The 17,259-nt window shown below is 32.5% G+C and overlaps 1 protein-coding gene and 1 long non-coding RNA gene across 2 annotated transcripts; both read left to right on the plus strand.

Annotated features, from left to right (window-relative positions):
• On the plus strand, positions 1-1,668 carry LOC136272247 (tripartite motif-containing protein 2-like). Its single transcript, XM_066073507.1, has one exon. The coding sequence runs from the start codon at positions 1-3 to the stop codon at positions 1,666-1,668; it is 1,668 nt and encodes a 555-aa protein (XP_065929579.1).
• Positions 1,669-4,856: 3,188 nt separating this feature from the next.
• LOC117686010 (uncharacterized) lies at positions 4,857-10,063 on the plus strand. Its single transcript, XR_010710335.1, has 2 exons — positions 4,857-5,928; positions 9,808-10,063. It is a non-coding gene; the product is annotated as an uncharacterized lncRNA (long non-coding RNA).
• The last annotated feature ends 7,196 nt before the right edge of the window (positions 10,064-17,259 follow it).

Here is a 17,259-nt window from a genome sequence, read left to right on the forward strand (position 1 = left end):
ATGGACCCCAAGGGTAATTGGGCCCAGCATGTCTTACGGTGCCATCTGTGTGAGACTCCGGTCCCTCCTATGTACTGTGACATTTGTCACATACATCTGTGTAAAGCCTGTGTAGGGGAGCATCTCTCAGACGAATCCACAGAACACAAAGTGGTGCCATTTAAAAAGCGGGGTTCAACTACGAAATGTCAAAACCATTCCTCAAAAATTTGTGAACTTTTCTGTAAACAATGCGACATTCCTATTTGTGTAAAGTGTGCTTCTTCTAAAGAACACAAAGGTCATGAATTTATTGACGTGGTGGAAACACTAGAAAACCAAAAAGGAATCATACTCAATGATTTACAAGAACTAGAGAAATCCATCTATCCTAAATATCAGGAGATTGCATCTATCATCCCGGTTATGAAAGCTGATCTGAATGAAAACTCCAAGAAACTGACAAAAGCTATTGAGAAACATGAAGAAGACTTGCGCAGAGAAATAGACACCATGATCAAGAAACTGAAATCAAATCTTAATGAAATGGACTCCAAATATCTGACTGTACTAAATAAACAGGAAAATGAAATCACCCGCACTATTTTTGAAATCAAGCAGAGCATTGCTGATCTGAAGAAGTTACTAAACTCAAATGATGTCAGTCACATCTCTGCCTATAAATCCAGGAATGCTGAATTTAGAAGATTGCCTCCTAAACTCACAGCTACTTTACCAAAATTTACCCCTGAGAAAATAATCAAAGAACAGCTTTATCAACAGTTTGGTTCTCTGTCAGCGTTATCTATCAAAACAGAAGAACATGGCTACACAATGGATTCTCCTAATGCAGAGTCCTCTCCTCCAGACAGACCTCTCATTAATGTACCACGGGTCATCACAGAAATAAATACCGAGTTTGGACATAATAATCCATTACGCCGTGTGTTATGTCAGAGTAATGGAGACATTTGGACATCTGGTAATGACAAAATGATGAGGCTTTACAACTTGCAGGGCAAACTGGTGAAGTCAGTCCAAACCAAGTCGGGGAACAGACCAGAGGACATTGCAAAGACAAGGAGTGGGGATCTAGTTTATACAGATAAAGATGATAGAACTGTAAACATAATAAAGAATACAGATATACAGACAGTGATCAGACTACAGGGGTGGAGACCTCTAAGTTTCTGTTGTACCTTTTCTGGTGACATCCTGGTTGTCGTTATCAGTAATAATGATAAACAAACAAAAGTTGTGCGTTACATTGGCTCCATGGAGAAACAAAGTATTCAATACAATGACAAAGGACAGCCTCTCTATTCAACAAGTACCCCAAAATTCATTTGTGAAAACAGGAACCTAGATATCTGTGTGTCAGACTATGGGGCCGGTGCAGTAGTGGTGGTCAACCAGAACGGGAAACTCCGGTTTACCTACACTGGTAAAAGCTCTAGTACTACCTTGCGAAGTGCATGTGGCATCACTACAGACAGCCAAAGTCGGATCCTAATAGCAGACAATATCAAGCACATTATCCACATCCTGGATCAGGACGGACAGTTCCTCTGCTACATTGACAACTGCCAATTACAGACTCCATGTGGTTTATGTGTGGACTCCAGGGACAACGTCTTAGTAACCGAGCTCTACACAGGAAAAGTGAAGAAAATACAATATTACAAATAAAACATGTGTTACTGATAACATAGTTAGTGTGGTAGTGATTATAAATATGATAATTAAATCAGCCTTTGTAACATATATTCTTGTATAACAGATGTAAACAAACTGAGTGTATATTCATATAACTTGTGTAAACAGACGTTGCGTACATGTGATAAATGAAAGCGAAATGTTTTTATTCATTGAATGTATTTTATTAATGTATACATGTATCTCGAATTTTATGACAAAATAAAATTTGTCATAAAATGTAAACAGATTAAGTTTAATCACCACAGTGTTGCATTACTTAATATGATTTACATACCATTGAGCTATTTGTTATATATATTTTTAAATTGTTTGTATCAAAAACTTATAATTGTAAATTTATGCATTATCAAGTGAAGAATCTAAGCAACTCTGCAACAACGGTAATCACGGACTGATGAAAGTAAAATCAAGTTATCTTTACATGAAGTTAGGAAAGAAAAGCCTAAAAAATGAAAGATCTTAGATCCTCTGCTGTTTCTGAATAATTGTTCAATCGTATAAACAATATCAAATTCACCTTCCCAAGTCAAGGGTTACTGATCCCCTCCGCTCTACATAAACCCTGTTTATGTAAAACGGAGCGGATCAGAAACCCTTGACTTGGGAAGATGTATCAAATTAGGAAGGGAATACTTTGCACTGCATACCTCATTCATTGTCTTAACAAGAGACCCATGGGCCACATTGCTCACCTGAGGAACAATAGACATAATGAAATCAAATTTATGGAGTCATATACAAAATAGATCCAGTATAAAAATGGTCCCCAGCTTTTCTTGCAAAATGTTTTTAAATTTTTGAAAAATACAAGCAAATTTTCAATGATTTTTAATTATCTTCCTTAGAGGTTTTGGTCACAATTTGACTTTAAAATTTTCAAATTTTATTTTTCCATTTTCAATGTTTACACTGATAAATATAGAAGTTTACAATGCTATGTCAAAATTTGAAAGTCAATTATCAAGTTATAAGCAAGATACGGAGTCCATAATTCTTTGTTTTGTTAACAAAGCTCAAATATTATAATTTTTTACATGTGTGTTGTATTGGTGTAAGTTTCAATTAAATGTATCTTTCTCTTGTTGATAATAGTATTATGAAGATATTGAATTAGTTTAAATTGATTTTATATGTCATTTTGTCTAAGAAATGGTAATTCTCTACATTACATTTTTTGTAAACAACTAAAAGATCGACTCGATCTTTGTTTACATAACAATCAATTCTTACCTATGTATCTCGCTTGTAACTTGACTTTAACATTCAATACTTTGGTCAATCATTTAAAATGCACCGGTACACCATTTTATACATAAAAGATAAAAATAAAATGTTTGATCTCAAATCGTGTGCAAGGTCCTTTCAAAGAGGGTGTGGCCATTCATTTAATAAACATGAATCTTCTTCACCCAAGTTTAATTGAAATCGGCCCAGTGGTTCTTGAGAATTAAGAAGTTGAAAACGTAAAAAAGTTACAGACAGACAGATAGAAAGATGGATGCTGGATAAAAAGTGATCGGAAAAGCTCACTGAAGCTTTTAGTTTAGGTGAGCTAAAGGAAATTTTTTTTTACCAAAACATAGTTAATTTTCATTTTGAATAATAATAACTTGGAATGTGTTGAACATAATTTTTAAACAAAGGCATTTGAGTTGCATCTGTCATACGAGTGGACTAAATTGTATGGATCATTCAATTTGGAAAGGTCTCAATATTATAACTTGATTAAAAGTAATTACCTGGAAAAATGTATGCCACTTAATGTAACAGGATTGGAGAAATAATTACGAACAAGATAGGGGTGCAAACCTGGGCCCCCTGAATCTCTTGTAAGATGTTCTAGGAGCTGAGCTATCTGGTGCCAGTATTCGAACCCGTCTGACCATCACACTAACTGCAAATGTAATTGAAAATTGTATTGTCATTTACACTCAAGAAAAAAAATAAATTAGAGTTATCCCTCTTTCCAAGAAACCCAAGTGCTAGTTTATTGAAACTCTGACTTATATAATTGATGGATGGGAGGACTGGTGCACAGTTTAATATGTTATCTACATTATAAGCTCATCTGAGCTGATAGCTCAAGTGAACTTTTCTGATCATGCACTTTTTGTCTGGCGTCCGTCTGTTTCTCTGTAAACTTTTTTTTGTTTGTATTCATATCCAGAACCAGTGGGCCAATTTTAACCAAATTTTCCATAAATTATCATTGGATGAAGTGGATTCCCGTTTGTTAAAATGAAGGGACACATCTTATTAAGAATTTTTGAAAATCTGTTGATTTAATTTTAAAAATCATAAAATCATTTTGTCCCTCCGGTAGTGTAATTTAAACTTGCATGTTCATGTCATGATTCTCGAGGATAAGGTCGAAATGAGGGTTGAAAGTTTACATAGGAAAATGTAGTGAAAAATATTTTAAAATATTCTTCTAGAAACATTTGCGTAGAAAAAATGGAACTTTAGAGAAAGCCTTTTAGATAGTGTAGATTCAAATTCAACAAAATCATAATCATGAGAGTTTGCCATAGGGTGGGCCACTTTGGGGGAAGGGGGTGTCAAGATTTACAAAGGAAAAGAATTTAGATTATTCTCAAAAACTCAAATGTTAATATATATGGAATGACATATGCGAGCGTTTTGAAACATTGTTGATTCTTTAAAATTGTTTAGACTTTGGCCTCTGAACAATTCTTGGGACACAGAATTAGTTTAATGTTCGATTGGTTTAATGTATTATTTTATCTTATGTATATAAACAGTTATTCTTCTGAAGAACTGCAATGCTGAATATGTGATTTGACTATATTAACAGCAACCTGCTAAAAAAGACTCAATGATAAATATAAGAATTTCTGGAAGAAAAATTACAAAATCTTTTTATACAGGATTTATTTAAATAAAAAAATGCTTTCTTTTGTGAGATGGTGATATGCAGGATATGAAGATGGCGACGTTTTTATATGCGGGATATGAAGGTGGCGAGTTGCAAAAAAAATACATAACGCGCGTTATGTAAATTTTTTCGTCAATGATCTCTATCATTAAACCCGCATCATCAAAGAAAGTATTGTATCATTAGGGTCTTCCGTTTCCAACGGAAGACCCTCTTGTTATTCTTCGGTTTCTTTTTATTATTATTAGGGTCTTCCGTTTTCCAACGGAAGACCCTTTTGTTTTTCTTCGGTTTCTTTTTATTATTATTATACTTTTTCTTTTTTTTCTGACTCCTTTTTTGCTTCATAACTCAAAAAGTTTTCAACCGATTTCAATGAAACTTCCAGAGATTTTAGCAAGTTATCGTCCCTCAAAGATGTTAAAGTTTTAAAGACAACATCATTTCCGTTTTGGCGTGACGTCATTTTTAAAATTAAAAAAAAGTCATTTTGTCCGGGACTTTTCTCAAAAACGCTTTAAGATATAGGCTTGAAATTTTCAATTGTTATGATTTGGTCAATTTACCTCTGTAATGAAGCTATATAATAAAAATCTGTCACTTGCGGTCGAAACTGGAAGCGAATCAAATTTTTTGAAAAAATGAATTTTTTGATCAAACAAAAAACGTATACGTATTTTGTAGAGCTTTTTAAGCTGAGTCTAATGCTGAAAACCGTTTAAAATTCGGAGGATGCATAATAGAGATATCGGGGTTTAAAAACTGATTTTCTCGGAAATTTTGATGCCGCGTTCTTGGTTTCAAAAATAGTGCAAAATTCACACTGAAAGTAACTTCTACTGTAACAATTCGTACTGATCATAAAACTTTATAAAAAACATAAAATTATATGCATATTGTATAGTTTGTAAAGATAAATACAAAACTTCAATTCGTTTTAAAATCGGATACTGCATTGCGGAGTTATCGGGGTTTAAATATTGATTTTTCCGGAAATGTTGATTCCTCGTTATTGGTTTAAAAAATAGTGCAAAATTCACACTAAAAGTAACTCCTGCTGAAAAGATTTCGTACAGGTCATAAAACCGAACTCCTTTTTTATATAGTTAATCAGAGTGTTTATTGAAACAATTTCGTTAATTCGGTCGATAATTACGTTGTTAGTTTTTATTAGTCTGATTAGTTTTAATCGAAATAATTATCGTACGATTCACCATGTCAACTCGCCATGTTTTGACTGCGAACAACAGCTGATAGCGGTGTGTCAGAAGAATGGCCTGCAAGACGGCGATAGTGGAAATTTCAGCTCAACTAACGTATGACAGATTATAAAGGTATGTTTCAATACAGGATATGTCGTATTGACTTTTTCTTTTCAAAGTGTTTGTGCACTTTTCAATCTAATCCGACATTCCTCTGACTCTAACCTTCGCTTTTGACGTGCGTAACAATATAAAAGCGGGCATTTGAGTCAGAGAAATCTCGGGATATTATCTGTCCAATGTATTTTCACGTGTATGTTTTGCACACTATTCGTTTGAATTTCTATTTATTATTATGTATATGTATGTCTTATTTTGTATTGAACAACACACCACGCACTGTAAAACAGTGCAATTAAAAGGGGTGGGGGTCCAAAGGCACACAAGAGTAGAATGTTGTAATTAGAGTGCATGTTTGCATGATGATAACTTTACCCTAAATATTTGAAAATAGCAGATCTTTACCATATCACCTCCACTTAATTAATGAATTAAAGAACTCAGACAGGCTTGTGCTTAATTAAATAAATATATTTGACATGGTAAATATTCAGTCTAATTAAAATTAGAACTTTTGTCTGGCTCGTCATTATATATGATTATCGCCTGTGAAAGAGCATGTAAATCAGAGTGCAAGATGAAAAGAACTTTAAGTTCAGATTTTAGGTTAATGTTCCCTGATATCTATAAAACATTCTTCTCAAGATTTGATTATTTCACAGAACATTGTAAATTCTTTGAGATTAGTTTATCTTTTATATATATTGAATTTTATTGATTCATTTTAGGTAAACTTTACATGCAGAACACATCTACATGGTAAACAGTTTTTACAGTAAGACAAATGTATGTAATAATTTTTACTACATGTGCCTCAGATATCTCTCTCTCTCTCTCTCTCTCTCTCTCTCTCTCTCTCTCTCTCTCTCTCTCATGCTTTTAATCTTGGCAAAGCATCACAGAGCAACATCATTTTGTGCATATCTCTATCTGGGAAAAGAAATCAACAATGCTTTAAATTTCAAAATGAGCATGTATTATCCTGCAATCCCTCATTTTTTCATTGTGCAACTAAAATTTAGTAAAAATAAAAACGCTAAATTTATTTGCAAAAAAAAACCCAGTAGAATTCATTTAAAAAAAATGGTATAGCAGAAAATTATACTTTGAGGCTGTTTGGATGAAATACTGTAAGTCGTTTTAATTCCACCGTGTTAAATTTTCATGATTTTTACTAAAGTATCAATTGCGATGGTTTTAATTTCACGCTGCTTAAAAATTCAATTGATCAGAATAGAAGCATTTAAATGTCATAATATTTGGTTAAAGTGTTCAAACTTATGCTTCTTAGGAAAATCAAAAAATAGGGGGATGGTATACATGTAAGGGTATTTCTAAGTGATGTGATGCTTTTGTCATGATAATATCATGTATATGTATGTAGTTTTGAATAAGGTTTCTTATTTAGGGAGGTTGAACAACAGTTGACCTCTAAAAGATTAGGTAAAGATGCTTTATTTATGGAGAGCCCTATAAATCTGTGTTAAATAGAAGAAAGTGGAAATGCTGGGTTCACTTAAATTGCCATATTTTTCTTAATCCTTAATGGATTTGGCAAAATGAGGTATACTTTTTCTCAGAATAGCATAATTAGCTTTGTAAGTTTAAGACAAGATGACTTTTCAGAGAATGTTAGTGTAAGTTTCAAGACTACATGGTATTTTCAGATTTCTCATTTAACTGTAATTTTGAGTGGATTTTTACCAAAAGAAGTCTATTTTGGGAAAATGGATGATTTTGTTGGTTATACATTGTACATGTATATGTCATTACATGATTTATTAGCTATAATATACAAGGGAAGTAAATGCCTTTTAAATGTGTAGAATGACCACCACTAGAGTAAATTGGCTTAGAAAGTAGGTATTTCCTATCCTTATGACAATTAAAAGGCTTAAGTTAATTAATGAGATAAGAATTAATACTGCACAGTAAAAGAGTTTTGATCAATTGAATTATTTAAATTATAAATTTGCAGCAATTTTGCTGTCTGATTTCATGAAATAACATTAAGCAACCTGACTTATATGACTCAATTTTTTTAAAACAGCATATTTTTCTTTCAAATAAAATTCACATGTAGACAAATGCAGTTATCAAAGTATACAATATGTCAAAAAACTCAAGTTTTTCCTCCTTCCTATCCAAAAGTGATATTTTAGATATATTTACAGAATTCAAAAAGCCATGGTCCCCCTCTTTCCAATTGTCTCCATTACCATTACATGTTGGATATGTAAATGTACATTTGACCTTGAAATAACATCTGCTATGATAATTACTCTCGAAATGATCAAGAAGCAACAAATGTTTACCCTTTTATTGTATATATGCATCAAAAATGTAGGAAAACATGTAAAATTTGAACATTTATCATGGAATTCTCATCCGTTCCCAGGTACCCGGTTGTGTTTGAATTTCATTTTAATTAAGAGCAGACATCACACTGGTAGGTCTTACTATTTTAGCAAGGTTAAAAGGAGACTAGAAACAAGAATAAATAAAATATTCACTAAATATGATTATAAGCTTACTGTTTCATGAAAACAAGAAATCACATGTATGGCGGCATGTCTTTTTGTGAAAAAAAATGTTACATTACATCCATTTACCAAGAAAATATCAATTTTCAATATCAGTGATGGTTGTTTTTAAATATGTGTGAGAAATGACTTAAGGGAATTGCCACAAATTTCATAATATTAAGGTTAAAGTGTTCAAACTAATGCTTCTTAGGAAAATCAAAAAATAGGGGGAGGGTATACATGTAAGGATATTTCTAAGTGATGTGATGCTTTTGTCATGATAATATCATGTATATGTATGTAGTTTTGAATAAGGTTTCTTATTTAGGGAGGTTAAAAATAGTTGACCTCTATAAGATGATGTAAAGATGCTTTATTTATGGAGAGCCCTATGAATCTGTGTTAAATAGAGGAAAGTGGAAATGCTGGGTTCACTTAAATTGCCATATTTTTCTTAATCCTTATTGGAATTGGCAAAATGAGGTATACTTTTTCTCAGAATAGCATAAGCTTTGTAAGTTTAAGACAAGATGACTTTTCAGAGAATGTTAGTGTAAGTTAAAGGTAGCAAGGGACAGTTTCGGATAAAGTACCTGTCAATATTTTTGTAAAATTGAGAGTTGCTGTACTTAAAGGCTTATGAGTGTAGCTAAAATTCATGAAATGGTTTTTAATGATTATCATTACTTAGAGGGATGTCTCTTGTTGAAATTGATATTCAATATGTAGGCCCCATATGTTAGGTACATGAGATTCAGAAATAAAATGTGAAACCTGCGGCTAATATGACTGTTGTGTTGACTTTAGACAGTGAACATGCAAGTTACAGACGGGAGGGTAAATAACACGAAAAGTAGGTGGATGGGGCATTATAAACTATACACCGGTAAGTTTCTGACATGTGATGGTGCAACATGCACATGGTACGGAAGGTCAACCCTTTGCAGGGAATTGGCTGGGGGAGGTCTAAAAAGCTGAAAAATCATGAAAAATTAGCAAAATATGGAAGGGTCAAAATCTCATAAAAACCAGTATGTAGAAAATTTTACAGGTTTTGACTAGTAATTTTCTTCAGAAATTGGTGTTTGGCCTTATAAAAAGTGAATTAAAGGTATTTGTGCTGAATGGGAACTGAGGAAATTCTAGTTACAGGGTTCCGAAGACACACGTCCCCAGGCTACAATGAAACGTATCACAAAAACTGTCCTGTGCCATCTAATGTCACGTATCGGGATATGTCATACTAATTACATTTCATGGTCAGTGTATTTTTTTTCAGAAATACTATGCATATGTTAATGTAAACACAGCTATTATTAGTACCGGTACATGTATTAACACAGCTTATTGATTTTTTTAATTTCAGCTATTGGTGGCCACATGGTTTTTACCTGTTGATTCTTTTCAGCTCTTGAGGTTAACCTGTCATCTCTGTCATTTACCAGTAAAAATTAAATCGGATAATTCATGAACAGTTACTGTAATGGAACTTTAAGAAAGCATCATGCCTTGTTGTGGTTTGTGTTTGATAAGAAATTATAACAAACAAAATTATGGCTGTTTAAAGTAATTTACAATTGTTAGCTGTGAAAATTTGTTTTTCAATAAAAGTATGCAATTATGTTTCTTTTATTTTGTTTTTAGCTCACCTGAGCCAAAGGCTCAAGTGAGCTTTTCTGATCACAATTTGTCGTTGTTGTAAACTTTTCATATTTTCATCTTCTTTTCAAGAACCACTGGGCAGATTTCAACCAAATTTGGCACTAAGCACCACCACTAGGTGAAGGGGGTTCAAGTTTGTTCAAATGAAGGGCCACGCCCTCTTTAAAGGGGAGATAATTGAGAATTATTGAAAATTTGATGGTATTTTTCAAAAATCTTCTTCTCAAAAACTATTCGGCCTGAAAAGCTTTAACTTGTGTGGAGGCATCCTCAGGTAGTGTAGATTCAAGTTTGTTCAAATCATGTTCCCGGGGGTAGGGAGGGGCCATAAGAGGGGGATCAAGTTTTACATAGGAATATATAGAGAAAATCTTTGAAATCTTCTTCTCAAAAACTATTAGGCCAGAAAAGCACAAATTAAAGTGGAAGCATCCTCAGGTAGTGTAGATTCAAGTTTGTTAAAATCATAGTCCTAGGTGGTATTTGGGTCACAATGGGGGAATTGATTTTTACATAGGAATATATAGAGAAAATCTTTAAAAATCTTTTTCTCAGAAACTAATAAGCCAGGAAAGCTGAAACTTATGTGGAAGCATCCTCAGGTACTGTAGATACAAAGTTGTGAAAATCATGACCCCGGGGATAGGTTTGGGCCACAATGGGTGGGGGGGGGGGGGGGGGTGGTCAAAGTTTAACAATCTTTAACAATTTAAAAATCTTCTTCTCAGAAACTAATCAGCCAGATGATTATTTATAATTGTTAAGACTTTGGCCCCAGGACAGTTCTTTGGCCTCACAAGAAGGTTCAGAGTTTGATGTAGGTTTATATCCCATGTATAAACTATTGTTAAGGATCTTTTTTTGAGAACTGCAATACTCAACATGCGATATAACTATAAAATCAATATAAAATCATCCTTTTAGAAAAGGAACTAATGATTATAAACAAGAATATTTAGGGGGGGAAATGGGTTTTATTTATACAGGATCTACATGTATTAATGTACATTGTCCAGGTAGTTTGCATTGTGACTCCATTAAGCTGATTTTATCATACCTATTGTTCCTCAGGTGAGCGATGTGGCCAATTTGCCTCTTGTTTTAGTTTTTCATTGTTTTTCAATATTAAAAATTAAACATATGTAACCTACGGTAATTTTCATGATGAGTACAAAACTTAAATCCGTTTTTAAATCGGACGATGCATAACAGATATCGGGGTTTAAAAATTGATTTTTCAGAAATTTTGATTCTGCGTTTTTGGTTTCAAAAATAGCGTGAAGTTCAAACTCGTACCAAAAATTATTCGAAGTTTGTTAAGAACTTTGACACCTTCGGAATTATTTTTTTGTTAAGTCGTTCTTAGAATCGTTAAGGATTTTGTTAATTCGTACATAGTATCATTCGTATTTATTTTTATCTTTTACTTTAAGTTCCTCGTTATTGATTTAAACACTCTGCTTCTTGCAGGAACATCAAGCTTTACTCTTGACATTAACGGAAGACCCACTCGTTGCTTTGCAACGAGCTTTGCTCTAGTTATTATTCTTTTTCTTTTCTTCTGACTCCTTTTTTGCCTCATAATTCAAAAGGTTTTTAACCGATTTTAATGAAATTTTCAGAGATTTTTGCAAGTTGGCGTCCCTCAAAAATGTAAAAGTTTTAAAGAGAACGTCACTTCCGTTTTGACGTGACGTCATTTTTAAAAATTTCAAAAAGTCATTTTGTCCCGGACTTTTCTCAAAAACGCTTTAAGATAGAGGCTTGAAATTTTGAATGGTTATGATTTGATCGATTTACCTCTGTAATAAGGCTGGAAATGAAAATCTATCACTTCCGGTCGAAACCGGAAGTAAAACAAATTTTTCGAAAAAATAAATTTTCTGATTTAATCAAAAATGTATATGTGTTTTGTAGAGCTTATTAAGCTGTATCTAACACTGAAAGCCGTTTTAAAATCGGACGATGCATTACAGAGATATCGGGGTTTAAAAATTGATTTTTCCGGAAATTTTGATTCCGCTTATTTAGTTAAGAAAGTAGTATCAAGTTCTTGGTTAAATTAACTTGTACCTAAAAATTAATAGTTAAGTCGCACTGTAACACATTCGGATTTTTTTTGTTAAGTCGTTCTTGAAATCGGAAAGGTTTTTGTTAAGTCGTACTTAAAATCATTCGGATTTTGTTAAGTCGTACCAGGAATGATTCGATTTTTTCATCTTTTTATTTTAGTTTCTCTTGTTATTGGTTTAAGAGCTCTGCTTCTTACAGGAACTTCCAGCTTTACTTCCGACATGAACGGAAGACCCACTCGTTGCTTTGCAACGAGCTTTGCTCTAGTTTATACATATATTTACATTTTTCTTGTAACAAATTGATTGTAAACAGTATTAAGTAAAATTAACTAAATAACTGTTAATTAAGAAACAGCCAAATTGACTTCTATGGAAAATTTGAGTCTGGCATCAAGATTATTTCGTGTAGTTCGTGATTTATTTTTCTTTGCCAAATAAACTTTACGACCAATCGATAACCGGTGCATGTACATTTTAGTCTTGTCAGTTTTTAAAGAACTAGGATTGCAATTAATTTTCGTAAGATATAAAGGGAATCATACTTGGTGAATTTAAGTATTCTACTATATTGTACTGATTGTTTAAGGCTGATTTAGATTTAATTAAAAACAAGAGGCCCATGGGCCACATCGCTCACCTGAGGAACAATAGGTATGATAAAATCAGCTTAATGGAGTCATAATACAAACAATCTGGACAATGTACAATAATACATGTAGATCCTGTATAAATAAAATCCATTTTTGCCCCCTGGATATTTTTTATGTTAATAATCATTATTCCCTTTTCTAACAGGATGGTTTTATAGTCATATCACATGATGAGTATTGCAGTTCTCAAAAAGATCCTTAATAATTGTTTATCTATGGGATATAAAGCTACATCAAACTCTGAACCTTCTTGTGAGGCCGAAGAATTGTCCTGGAACCAAAGTCTTAACAATTATAAAGAACCATCTGGCTGATTAGTTTCTGAGAAGATTTTAAAAGTTTTACTCTATATATTCCTTTGTAAAACTTTAACCCCCCCCCCCCCCATGTGGCTCCACCCTACCCCTAGGGATCATGATTTTCACAACTTTGAATCTACACTACCTGAGGATACTTCCACACAAGTTTCAGCTTTCCTGGCTGATTAGTTTCTGAGAAGAAGATTTTTAAATATTTACTCTATATATTACTATGTAAAACTTCGACCCTCCATTGTGCCCCACCCTACCCCCAGGGATCATGATTTTCACAACTTTGAATCTACACTACCTGAGGATGCTTCTACGCAAGTTTCAGCTTTCCTAGCTGAATAGTTTTTGGGAAGAAGATTTTTAAAGATTTAAACTATATATTCTTATGTAATCTCTTGTCAGATGTTCTACCAGCTGAACTATCTGGCGCCAGTATTTGAACCGGTCTGACTCTCATAACTGCAAATGTAATTGAAAATTGAATTGTCATTTATATTCAAGAGAAAAAAATCAAGTAAATTAGAGTTATCCCTCTTTCCATAAAAATCCAAGTGCTAGTTTATTGAAAGTAAATTGGGGGGGGGGGGGGGGACTGCGGGTGCACAGTTTAAAATGTTATCTATATTATAAGCTCATCTGAGCTAAAAGCTCAAGTGAGCTTTCCTGATCATGAACTTTTTGTCTGGCGTCTGTCTGTCTGTATGTAAACCTTTTACATGTTTGTATTCATATCCAGAACCACCTGGCCAATTTTAACCAAACTTTCTAAAAAAAATAATTTAATGAAGTGGATTCCTGTTTGTTAAAATGAACCGACACATCCTATTTTCTAGGGGAGATTATTAAGAATTAATGAAAATATGTTGATTAAAAAAAAAATATTAAAAAATCATTTTGCCAGAAAAGCTGAAACAAAAACAGGGCAGAGCCTTGTTTACATGACAAAGAATTGCGAGCACTGTATCTTGCTTATAACTCAACGACTGACTCTCAAATTTCAATTGATTATTGGAAATGCATTTCTAGAGTATTGTACAATGTAAATAATAAAAACAGAAAAATAGAATTTGACCAAAATCGTGACCATGCCCCTTTAAATTATACAGAGGATTGACCAGACTGCTGCACGTTCATCAATGTAGCTATATGGGCTATTTTGTGAGTGTTATCTCTCATTTAGAACTTTTTTCCAATCACTGGAAAATTGTATGCCATCTGGCTCCAAATATTAGAAAATAAAACTAGTTTCTCCTCTATCTACTTGTACAACAATGACATACGTACACACAGTACCAGTACAGTGTGGGATTTGTTGAAGAGAGGGAGAAATGAGCTGGTGGTCTGGGTTTGGCAGGATTTTAAAACGCCTTTTTAAAGTATTCTAGCTATACTTGACATATGATTGAATCAATGAACAACAAAAACTGGTTTTTCTGCAGTTAAACTATAATTTTTTTTTAAATATTGATCACCAAAGGTTCGGGGAGGGGTGACCCCCTCTTAATTTGCTAAAGCTAAAGAAAACTAATTAAATGTATTGCTTCTCATGCACGTCGCATTGGATCAAATGTTGCAGCATTTATCAGTTTTATTGCCATATCAAAATAGGTTAATACCTTAATTTACAACTTTCAGATATAATATGAAAACCGAGTTCTTCCTCTTTGCAAATATTGTAACAACGAAATAAAGTATCTTTATGCCTAATCATACTTTATCCCCCCCCCCTCTCGAGAACCGATAGTTTGGAGCCTAAAGCATTTGTATATATTTATCATTTATTTTCAGGTGTCATGCACATTAATATTTCCTCTTCCAGTGCATGTTATTCAATTTTTAAAGAATATCTGTGATTAAAGTTGCATGCCAAAAACTGCTACTGGTTGAAAATAGCTAAGATCAAAATGTTTCGAAGATTATTTTAAATACAAGAATCATCTGATGAACCAAAGTAATTCCAACACCTTTGTTGACATTGAACCTACATTATTAATTCAACACAAAAAACTACAAAGAAAGAGTTCTCAACATTTTATTGTCATTTTCTTTCATTACAACATTTTAATCTTGAGTAATAATTGTCAAATCCCCATTTGTGACTTTCGTTCCCTCTCTGTCTTGCATAAGAACCAAATTTCTTTGTATACAAATTGTGAATGAAGTTCAAATGAATGAAGAAATGCCTGAATTTTCCTAGCTGTCAAATTTTATTAACGAACATTTTCTAAAAACCTTTTTTATTCTTAATTATTTCACAAAAATAATTTTTTATTAAATTTCAAATTGTGTAACTTAATAAATGTAGCTTTTCGTGCAAGGAAAAAATAATGAACATTTGATGAAAACATAACAATGGAATTTTTCTAAAATAGAAGAAGTGAAAGTCTTTGAACATACCCAGCAGCAACAACAATATTACAAGAAAATTGTGCCACAGTCGTCATTGAAATAAAACATCAAAAGAAAAGAAGAGTAGACTCACAAACTTACTGTGCTAATTACAAATCAAATACAGGTGAGGGTTGCATAGTTTCACCCTTGATTAATCTTTACCTTCCCCCATCCCAAATGAAATATCTAATTTAAGATAGTTTTAAATAAAGCTTTTCAAAAAGAAATTCTTTAAATCAGTATAACCTTGGCCAAAAGCAACAAGAAAGCTTTTCTTTTCTCGTTTAAACTGTTTCAACTATGACCCTTTAAAAGTTACTGGTAAGTTTATACCAAAACAAAATATTAATATCCCATAAATAATGATATACACTCGTATTTTAATTTACAAATCAAGTGAAAAAATATTGAGATCATGTTATACACATATTTACTAAAAACAAAATAAAATTATGAGTAAGGGAAGATTCCTTAATATGACAGTAGCACTGACACAATGCATCAATTTATTTTAAATCGCTGCTAGTTGTAGTTTTAAATAAAATTCCACTTTTTTAATGTTCAATTTTAAGGCAGTATTTATACAATCAATTAAAGGAAAATTTTTATATAATTGAAACAATATTTGTTTTAAAAAATAAATTAAACACGAGAAATCTTGATTTTGTTTTAATGTGAATCTTTTTTTTGGACAATCACACAACCTTATTTGGGAAATTAACCCATTTCCTTAAAACCCGAAAACCATGAAAATCATGACCGGAGGTGATGAAGCACTTGACATGTATATATACAGTGTACTCAGATGTGTAAGGTTTTTCTCAAGTCTTCAGCGATCAATTCAATTAATTGAGCTATATAATTTCTTTACAATGTTTACAACTATCTAAATGATGCTACTGTTGTAAATTATATCACAGCACTTGTCACATGTGAAACAGCCAATCAGACTGCTTATTATGTGTCATTCAATCAAAATAAGGCTAACAATCACATTCATCCAATCAAAAACACTGTAACAAGATCTGTCTGACAGTCTTGTTTGTAAGCCAAAAAGAACAAGATAACATTCATCAACAAACAATGGTATGGCTACATTCTCTCTTGGTATGAAACGCTTTACAAATGAACAAACTTTGAACAGATGATGTCAACTGGAATAATTATAAACAACAAAATATGAATCGTACAAGCAAACTACATGCTGATATAAGAATCAGACACGTTCATATTTTTTCCTCATCCAAATCTCTCTATATTTAAAGAGGTAGAAGATGCACATACCAGGCCTAGTTACTTATTAAAATGCCCAATATACATTAACATTTCTCGTTTTACACTAAACAGTCTTAATCTGGAAATAAAAAAAACTTTTTCTAATTTGAACATATTCTAAATGCAATAAAGAAATAAAAATATGCTTGAATGCACATGTATCTAATTTTCTTGTGAAAAAAATACACTTTTTTTGGTGAGTATACATTTTAAATTTAAATGAATGAAGAGTTGCCATGTCAACTGCCATCATCAAGTTCTTATTGGCATCGCTGGTTACATGTATAGTTTTCTTCCTTCGAACAATATCCTCCATTTTAATCAGGATTTTTTCGACACAAAATCACCTAAATAAGAAAAGAACTTCTTGCATACTATGATCGCTCGCTAATGTAAAATATTTGTTAATTTTTCAACATTTATCATATTATTCAATTACTTCATTTGAAATATT

The sequence above is a fragment of the Magallana gigas genome, chromosome 10 (assembly GCF_963853765.1).
Source record: "Magallana gigas chromosome 10, xbMagGiga1.1, whole genome shotgun sequence".
Classification (NCBI taxonomy): domain Eukaryota; kingdom Metazoa; phylum Mollusca; class Bivalvia; order Ostreida; family Ostreidae; genus Magallana; species Magallana gigas.

Bases quoted from the DNA above. Each gene is read 5' to 3' on its own strand.
- LOC136272247 (XM_066073507.1), top strand. From the start codon at position 1: ATGGACCCCAAGGGTAATTGGGCCCAGCATGTCTTACGGTGCCATCTG.